The sequence below is a fragment of the Cervus canadensis genome, chromosome 6, assembly GCF_019320065.1.
Source record: "Cervus canadensis isolate Bull #8, Minnesota chromosome 6, ASM1932006v1, whole genome shotgun sequence".
NCBI lineage: Eukaryota > Metazoa > Chordata > Mammalia > Artiodactyla > Cervidae > Cervus > Cervus canadensis.
In genome coordinates this window covers 53536593-53546887 of record NC_057391.1, presented here as the reverse complement: position 1 = coordinate 53546887, position 10295 = coordinate 53536593, and the positions used below count along the sequence as shown (strand labels likewise).

The following is a 10295-nucleotide window of genomic DNA, read 5'->3' as shown; positions in this document are numbered from 1 at the left end:
ACTGACTCAATGGACATAAGTTTGAGTAAACTCTGGGAGTTAGTAATGGACAGGGAGGCCTGGCGTGCTGCAGTTCATGGGGTTGCAAAGAGTTGGACACAACTGAGCGACTGAACTGAACTAATAGAGACCCTTCCAGGGTCAACCCACTGGACCACTTGAGAGAGCCCCACTCATATTTTATTCTACAGCTTCTCCCCACTCCCACCTTTGGAGAGTATAATGTAATTACTGGGATCATATCAGGAAATAACCCTGCTTTTATATTAAAAAAATCTTTTTAAACTGAGTTAGAAATTAGTGTTTTCCTTAAACTGGAAAAAATCTGCATTTTAAGATTAAATTTACCAATAATAATGAAAATAGATAAGATTTACTGAAGATTTGTCATATGCCAGACACTATGCTAAGCTTTACTTACTTCAAATTTCTAGTCTTCACAGCAGCCTTGTAATATATTTATTCCCATTTTACAGATGAGGAAGCTGAGATTTAGGAAAGTTAAATAATTAAATTATCTGCTCAAAGTCACATAGCTAGTAATCAGTATAGCAGGAATTCAAACTCAGTTTCTGTTTTTCCTGAGCCAAGCCTCTTAATCAATCAGTATATTCTATCATTCCATAAAATATAAGAATCTTGATTTCTTAGCCCTCCCTTAGCTCCACACACATATGACACATGCACACACACACACACACACACACACACACACACACACACACACATGTTATTTTATCGGAGAGGACTTTTAAAGGCCATGCTCTCTAATAATAATTTTCATTTCTTCTGAGGGTCAACTAGGTTAATATAAATGGCTAACATCTTCAAATAAATTGTCCAGCTTCCTTTTAAAAAATCCTTCTGCTCCAGTAGAGAATACCTCTTTCTTCCCCCCCCCCCCCCTTAATTTTTCTTTAGGTCATGGCACTGGCTTGAGTTTTCAAGCATGTTGTCCCCTTAACTTCACCCTTCCTCCAAAGAAAACCCACAAGCTACTCACTGAGGATTGCAGAGAGAATAAAAACAAAAGAAGGCAAGAATTGTCTAAATTTAAAGTGCTGGAAAATCCAACATTTTATTTACTACATTTTGGTGACTACATAAATGCTGAAACATTTTAACACTGAAAAGCATGATGGCATCATCACTTGCTTTTTTTTCTTTTTTTCTTTTTTGCTTAGCAAACACAGCAGATGATATTGCACGGCATAAAGTGAGAACAGTAGCGAAGCTTAAAGAAAATGAAAGAAACCTTGATGTGGTACAGGAGATACTCATAAACAAACCAGGGTAATGCCTAATGCATCACACTTTTTGTTGCTACACACGAAAATACAGAAGAAGCATTGGACAGAGAGAAAGAGAGAGAGACAAAATATTAGCAAACAACCATAACTGGGTACAATAATCATTTAGTCTGAAATGTAGATGCAACGTAGAAACTACCACTGCTTTCTAATTGACAAAGAAAATGACAGCAACATTTGTCTTTTATCAAAAATCTTCTAAGCCCCTCATGGTTAGGTTTTAAAATTAATTAATTATGTATTTACCTTTTTTTTTTTTTTTTCATTACTAAGGAAGAACTCCCTCTGCTCTTGGAAGATATTCTACTCTACTGATCTTTTTTTTTTTTTTAATTTAATTTTTTTTTTTTTTTTTACCTGATGATTGTCTTAGGCACCCTCCTTACATAATAAACCATCAAGCTAACTTGAACAGGGAAACTGAGTCACACTCAAACATGAGCTAAGGTCAAAGGTACTGAAAATAGGAGAGGGAAAGGGACAGGTCTACGTGAGTGACAGATGGGCTGACTTTAGAAGGGACGAGAAACTCAGGGAGATATGAAGACAACTACCGAAGCAAGTGGAAGACAATGTTTTAAAGTTTATTTTGTTAAAAAATACTTGTCACTTGGTTCAGACGGCAAATGTCAAATGAGCCCACAATGATTATGTAATAAATGCAGAACATACCACAAAAAAATTGAGACTAACACAGAAACAGAAAATAAGACCTTATGAATACAACTCTGTTCAGCGTTTCATTGCTGATGGTGAAAGTCAACTCCCTCAACCATTTTCCTGGGCTTTCTGTAACTCACTACACAGCATTTGTATTAAAAACAAATAATTAATCAATGCTTACCAATAGAGCACTGAATGATCCTGCAACTCAGAGCAGATTTATTGCCCTATTAAAATACATAACAAGTATAAAAATGTTTCTAAGAAAATGTAACATTTGACCCAAAGTCTAAACCCTCCCTTTCCTTCCCCCACCCCAAACACCCCTGCAAAAGAAAATAAGGTAACATTCTTGTATTGGGAGAAAAAGTATTTACATCTATGGATTTATGTCATGTAGTTGAAACAACTTACTTAGCAAAATTAAACAAAATAGTGGGCACCGGGTCTTCTGAGGACGCTCTGGTCAGCTGAGAATTCTGTGTGTGTGCTGATCTGAAGCAGGGCCAAGTGTTGATTAAAGGGGCTTGGGGCAGGGACCATCTTTAGTGTGGGCAAGAAAACTAGTGGGAAGATGACCAGTGAGAAGAGACAAACTCAAACAAGTCTGAAGTTCATTCACCCTTGGGACTGTGGCATTTGAGAATTCTTCTAATTTTGGTTGGGGGTGGTGGTTTGGGGAGGGAAAAGGGTAATTGTGGGTAGTAGATGCCAAGAATAAAAAAAAAAAAATGAGGTGGCATCTGTATCTTTGAAATATTTTTCTTAAATTTGATTTCTAACTGGGGTTCAGCAATCGTGTTTTGCTTCTTCTGCAGGTTGGCTGGACAGGCAGAGGCCAGGTCTGCTGCTACTTAGCCTGACTTTCTCTCTAAGGTCACAGGCCTGTGATGATCTCTTAGGTCTGGAAAGGAACTGTCTCCAAGCCCTGCCTTGAAGCACTTCAGAAACTTAGTGATACTTAAGAGGATTTCCAAATTCAAGTTAGCTTGTCTCTTCGAGTTTTTACACTTTTTACTTCTCATACCTGGGCAAATGTTTTTTTTTATTTTTTTTAAAAAGTGGCAAAATATCTCACAAATGCCGGTGCTTTGAAACATTAAACAAGTCTTAAATTCTTTGGAATTTCAGGTCTAACCTGCAAAGCAATCTTTTCTTAAAGAAAAAAAAAATTGATAAATTAAAGGAAGAACATGAACAATGCCTTTCTTCTAAGTGACAGAAAAGACTACCTTGAAACACCCATTTTGGCATGTACAGATTTTTTGAGGGGGGAGCCTGGCAGTGTTCACAACACACATTGAAGTGCCTGCTAAGAAAAGCTGAAGATACACCCTGCAGTTAAGAGAAGTTCTTGCCTTCAGCTAATCTTAGCATAGAGAACAAAAAGATTGTAACATAAAGCTTTGGCCATTTCCATTCTACTATATACATTTTAAAAACTACACAGTCATAAATTAACACAGTGATTAAATAAGCTCATATAAAATGTAATTTAAATTAAAAAAAATCACAGCACATTATAGAGAAAAATAGGAACCAGTTTCACAAAAAAAGATTATATATACTTCTTTACCCTGTGGAAACAAATTTACTACGAAAACACAAAAACTTCATAAGTAACCGTCAGAATGAAAATCATTTCTTATTCCATTCTTGCATTTTTACACAACCCTTCACCCACCTGGGGAACATTTCCAGAAATTAAGTCTTCCTTGAGCAACAGAGCAGTTCTTCTGAGAAAATAAACCCCAAACCAAAGTGGGGGTGGGGTGGGGGACATCCCAAACATACAAACTACAAAATAAATAAGAATTATAAAGTTTTTTTTTAAAGTAACCTTAACAATTATCAAACTAGTAAGTTCTGCCTTATCACATAGACTCTCTATACAACATAACCCTAAAACTTTATTACTATGAGGTATTTGGAGGAATTGGTAAAAGTGATGCACGGCCTGCCTGGGGAAGGGACTCGGTGAAGTTGGGGGGAGCTTTGAGAGGGAATGAGGAGGAGGAGCTTTGGTTTATCAGCAAGAAATTGGGGGAAAAAAGTCATCCTTTGGTATCAAAGAAAGTTTCATTGCATGGTTGCACGGAAAAAGCACCACGGTGATTAATTATTCCTTTTTTTTTTTTTTTTTTCATTAGTGGCCTTTCTAAGAGGCTGAGGTATTCAAAGAGTATAAGGTGAGAGAGGTCAACAGCGGTTTAACACTTTGGTTCAAGCAAGGCACTCGTCCTAGGAGTTTACAAAGTTTGCAACATGTTTGCCTAGAGATTTACAAGTAGAACTAGCAGTAGTAAGAGTAGTATTTCCTAATGTTGTTGTTGTTGTCATTATCGTATCATTATTATTAAGAATGAAGACAAGTTTATACACTGAGTGAAGAGTGAGGCGGGGAGAGGAGGCGGGGGAGCGGGGAGGGGCGGAGTTCCCTCTGCAGACCAAGGCCGTGCATGAAAATATCTTTGGTATTCTTTGGTATCATCAATGTGATTAAAATCACCAATGGAAATCGAGTGAGGTAGCGTCTTTGGTTCACACTATAAATAGTAGATCTTTACACATTTTTTTTTTTTTTCATGTGGAAGTAGCTATTTCTTACCTTCTGCTTCTTTGTCCTTACTATTTAGTAAATAGTTACCAAATGTACTGTAAAGCTAACCACACCACAAGAATCATCCAGAAGGCCCATGGAGTCTCAAAACGGCCTCTGGTGTTTGAATGCACCCTAAACGACTAGATAGGAAAGGGAGAAGTGCTTTCTCTTTGTTTGCTAAATGCATAGTTTTCATCCTTTATGTACAAAGAAGGGAGGCCCTTTCTTAAGGAAAATGTCTTTATAGCTCGTGTGAAAATGTCCTAGGACTCTTTGGTATAGCAAAGTCTGCATTTAACCTGCAAAGACCGGTTGGTCGTTCACCTGGGGTAGCAATGGGAGTGGCATGAATCTGAAAGTAATATAGAGCTTTACTTTTTTTTTTTCCTGGAAAATTAATTATGCTTTTGGGGGGGTAGAGTGAGTGACATGTTCAGTTGGAACGTCTAAATTTCCCCACACATTTTTTTTTCTTTTGGAGGGGAGGGGTCATCTATTCCGGCTGTATCCAGGAACTGGAATACTCAGTGCTTGACAAAAAGAATTCTTTTACCTGAACATTTACTGATGTCTGGGCTCTTGGGGTGTCCAGACATCATAATTCCCACTCTTTCTCTTGGCCCTTTTTCAGGGAAGCTTCTAGTCATGAGAGGACCTGAATGATTTATGGCCAAAAACAGTCTAACTTCCATTCCACCAAAAAAAAACAAAAAACAAAAACAAACCCAAAACATGCTATTTGAAATACAGTTTTGGAATAAGCATGCATACAAAGAAAAGAGTGCGGTATCTTTTTAGGTGGTTTCACTAAAGGACTGAGAAATGCCGGGTGAACAAACAGCACTGTTAAGTGTGGTAGGTGAAGACATCTGAGAAGTAAATTAACGCCAGACTGAACAGGAATGGAAGCATTTTCTATGTGCCAAGTCAGAAGCAAGAAGGAATCAGTCATACATGATGTAATACGTGTATTGCTTGTGAGAAGCTGAGTTTGTCCATTAGGATTTCTAAAAAGCAAAGGTTGTGAGTATGCCTAAATAGTCAAGTAAAAAAACTGCTTTTCAGGCTCTGATTTGTGCATCTGTTTATGAGAAAATATATCTCTAGGCCCTGAAATTGCATAATGGGTGCAAATTCAATGCTGGTATGAAAATTATCTTTGGTGTTAGCAAATAGGATCACTGGTCATTTGAAAAAAAAAAATTATGGGGAAATACATGGCCATCCATCCAGTGGTGAGGATTTAATGCTTTCACTGCTTGGGGGCACGGGCTCGATCTCTAGCTGAGGAACTAAGATCCCGAATGCCATGAGGCTTGGCCAAACAAAACAAAATATTGTGGTGGGAATATTAAAAGTGTAGCAATATTCCTTAAGACTGTGTCTACACAATACCAAAATAATTGGTTGAAAATGTAAATTGTGTTGGTTGAAAATGTAATCTAATCTGAGTGGGTAACATAGGGAAAATGAAGCAAAAGACATGGTTGTCTGAATTCAACTTTTGTTTTTCCTGGGGTACTGAATCTGGTAAGGTTGTGTGTAGACACAGCTTGAATTTCCCTGCATTTAAAATTCTGTTTTAAATAAAAAAGGCTTTCTTCCCTCCTAAGTGATAAATATATTGTATTGTATTGTATTGCCCCCCTCTTTTTCTGGAGAGAGAAAAAAATGTTCATCAGTTTTTTTCTTTTTCACTTATGTCATTGAAAAGATGATATTTTTAGCAAATCTGAGAGGATGGCCATTTAAATGGTTTCTTTTAATAGCTGAACTATAATTGTGCCATATTTAGAAGGGGAAATTTAAAGATGGAATTTGGGGTGAGATTAAAAATAAGACAAAGACAAAATGTGTCAAGGCAAATGCAGTTTCATCCAAGGAGGAGTATGTCTTGGTTTCCTTTTCTCATCCCACGGCAGACACAAAGGAGACACAGATGGCTTGTGGGTTCATCTCTCCAGGTGCCTGCCTCTTCTAGACCTGGACAAGATGCTGATATTTGATTCTAAGGAGTTAGGTTTTGTGTCAGAATGGTTCAATTTTTAATTTAGCATTTAAATGAGTCTCAGTAAATAGCTTATTATTGAGATAATATTTAATTTTATATTTCTAGTTAGGTGTGGTGATTAAGAGTACCCAATTCTTTAACCTACTAGTACAAAAGGTATCCACTTACATGGTTACAGTTCAACTGATCCCAAGAGAATTTTTCTGGGAACCAAGTGGTTCACTTGGGTACTACTAGAATAACTGTATTACCTTGTGTGGGTTTTGTTTGTTTTTTTTTTTTTTTTTGCCTTGATTACTATAGCCCTGATTTAAGTGATTTGGAAAAATAGAAATTTAAAATTTTGTATTTGGAAAATTTTCAGGTCTAGTTTTTAACCTGTCCCTGTTAGAGAGTGGAATCTATGTTATAAAATTTCCAGCTTAATGTGGTAGCAAGAAAGAATGTAGTATGTTTTGGAGGTTATGCTTAGTGAAATAGATAGCTTAATACTTATGGAACCCAAGGTCTTACCTTCCACTAGAATTCTTGCTTTCTCTATGCAGTTCCATAATTTCTTGGTTGCACCTGTTATTTTTATTGGTGTCCAAGTCACAAAATGTCTGGGATTGGCAATCAAATCAGCTCGATTATATTTTCAGGATATAATGAACTGGATAGTTCGTTTTAATAATAATGTTGGTCTGCTTATTTTGTGTGGTTGTAAAGTATTTGAAATAGGTATTTGGTGTCAAATGTATAAGGCAAATTTTAGTCAAATTTACCTAAGTATGGGGTGCTTCATTCAGTGGCATTTTACCGAAAAGAATGACTTTGAACAAATTTTCTAGTTTAGCTACATGTCCTGTTAAACTTAGTTTTCTAAGTTTACAAATGGGTCCTACTTTGGAAGAATCACCAGGTTTTCTCAGCAATGAACAGAGCATGGAGTCATGTCTATATGTTTACTTAAGTGACATTTATAGATCCCAAAAGGGAATGTGCCATCTGGATGTACATGTATACTGCACTGACCTCTCTGTTATGATATAAATTGCTTCCCTGAAGCTACATTCTTTCTTGCCAGTTCTGAAAACTAATATTTCAAATGCTTCAAGAGTCATAAATAATAGTCATGATTCTACGTGGTATGTGTATTATAGCTAGATCAGTTCATACGTATAACTTTACATAGTATCTTGTGTAAAAATAGCTTTGGTTATTAAAATCATTGCAATAAAATACCTGCACTATAATATTAAGTGTGTTCTTTGGTACCTAGGTGATTTTCTTTCTTTAATGGATGGACTCTTGTTTCATTTCTTAAAAAATATCTGAACATTCCTTAACAAACAAAGAGAATGCACTGGTTTAGGTGTCATTCAAATTTCTTTGCTGGGTTTGAATCTGCGTTTAGGTTGTGGGCCTGGCAGGTTCAAACGCTAGGCTAGTTGAGCAAAATCAAGCTCCTAATCCCATGAACTCAGACAACCCCACACTACGTTGGTTGCACTACTGTAGCACAACCCTTCCTGAAGACCAGCCCTGCCTAAGTCCCTAACCACTGGTGGTGGTCGTGGTGGTGTGCGTGTGTATGTGTGGGTGTATTCACGCACACACCCACACACAGTACTGAGACACCATACACCTTCATGGCGCGGTGGAGTGGATGAGAAAGTCTGATCTTAAAGGGGTCCACTCGATGGCTCAAAATCACTGTGCTCCAAACCACAAGACAGCCAAGCACAGCCAGGATGATCGCGGACAGAAGCTGTGAGATCCAGTGGTGCCTTCCCGCTCATAATTTTTCTTGCCAAGTTGTCACCCGGCTGAAGTGTGTGTCTCCGAACAAAGTCAGAATGCAGGTGAGCTATGTCTTTGGTTTCTTTGGACTATAAATAACACTTTTTTTTTTCTTCAAATATTTCTAAGTATAAACCTGCTATCTTGAGGTCCTGGTCTTTAAAAATTTTTTTCTTTTTATTTAAAGCTTTTCCACCGAGGTTTCAGTTCGTGGTTATTCCTTCATGCTTTGGTACAAGTGCTTGATGAAGAAGATGAGTTGCCTGAATTGGAGCCGCCCTCGTCCTGCCACTTGTCCAGACTCCTCCTCCTCGCATTCATGAAGAAGTTGCTGACGGTGCTCAGCTCCAACCCCAGCTGCTGGGAAATGGTGATTTGCAATTCTTTGGATGGACGCTTATTTTCCTTGAATATTGCGTGTAGAGTTCGACGCTGGACATCTGTGAAGACCAACCTGGGCTTTTTGGGTGTGTTGCCTCTATCCTTCCCGTGTTCTTGCTCTTTCCTTTTGCATGCTGCAAAGAGACACAGAGGCTGTTAGAACAGACCGACTGGGAGACTTGAGAGTAGAAAGGCCCAGCCCATTCAATCTGTTAGGCATTCCTCACGGCCACTTTCTATCTGCTGACCTCTGGTTTTAGCACTATCGTGGGCTGGGAGGGAAGTGTAACAAAGGCATGGACAATGAGGAGGAGATAGAGTTTTGTGAGTAGTGGGCATGGGTCCTGGCTTTGACGAGTATCTGTGTTTTTTTGGTGGTAAATCAATTAACGGAGTATGGACCTTGATTTCTCATCTGTGGAATGCTGGGTTTTAGATAAGTGAACTTATTATTTGAACTTTTTCTTTTTTATTACTCTCCATAAAGTAGATGTAAGAACATCTACCTTACTGGGTTGTGGTAAGAATATATGAAACAGTATGTAAAAGTTAACATAAACTAGAGGGCTTCACAAACACAAAGTCTTATCACCTAGAAGTGAGTGTTGCCCTCAAAGGATTTACGGTCTGCTGCTGGTGGAATACTAAGAACCTAATTGAGGGTCTAAAAGCCAAAAAAAAAAAAAAAAAGGAAAAAAAAAGGAATTGCATTTGTTTCCCTTCTCGTTGTTTTTGTTCCCTAGGAAACAAACTAGGAAAGAGTTAGTATGCAAGAAAACTCCATAGTGTCCTACCATGCCCAACAGTTTTCCACCGATTCTTTGGTGGAATCAGGACCTGGGGAGCAGGGATGAAGTGCACTTCGTCACCACTGGGGCTAAACTGTGACATTAGCCTTGTCCACTTTGGGGTGTCCCTGTGCTCCTTTCTCTTCTTCACGAGAGTCTTGCTGCTGGAGTTGCCCTCTTCCCTAGCCCCATCTCCCACTGAGAAGGCCCATTTCCTGCCCATGCCCATACAGGCAGCTCCTGTATCATGAAGCTGCCTCTTGGCTGCTAGAGCTATTCTGGTGCATCATCCCAATGTGGTCCTCAGGTCCCCAGGGTTTGGTGCTGGATCGGGGGCTCCTCACCTCAGATGCCATACTCCTCTTTCTCAGCTAACTTGGCTCACTGGCTTCTCCCTGCCAAAGGGGCACTGAATTGCTAATGATGCCCTCCCCTCCCTCTCCTGCCCACCTCCCCCATCAATGAATCCCTGCAGCCATCCCCACAGAACCATGCAACTGAAGTAAAAACAGTGTTTTCTGGCTATGCTAATTCAACTTTAAGACAAGGCTCTGGTGCTGTAATCCCAGTCAGTTTCCGGCCCCTGGCCAGGGTTTGCACCTCCTCCCCCTTCCTGCCGCCTCCCCCACCCGCACCCCCCATCCCTCTGCCACCCACCCAGTGCAGAGGTTCCTGAGCAGCCTCGGTTATCTTCACAGCTGGCTACTGCACCCTGTATGGTGTTCACTCCCACCACAGCAAAAGGCAGACAGGGCATC

The 10295-nt window shown here is 39.1% G+C and overlaps 1 protein-coding gene across 1 annotated transcript in view; it reads right to left on the bottom strand.

Moving 5' to 3' along the window:
- Window positions 1-1043: 1043 nt before the first annotated feature.
- ONECUT1 (one cut homeobox 1) overlaps window positions 1044-10295 on the bottom strand; it is a 39480-nt gene continuing 30228 nt past the window's right edge. Inside the window, exon 2 of the mRNA XM_043471937.1 lies at window positions 1044-8883. Coding sequence (XP_043327872.1) covers window positions 8591-8883 — 293 coding nt within the window. The 3' untranslated portion in view covers window positions 1044-8590. The remainder of the gene's footprint in view (window positions 8884-10295) is intronic.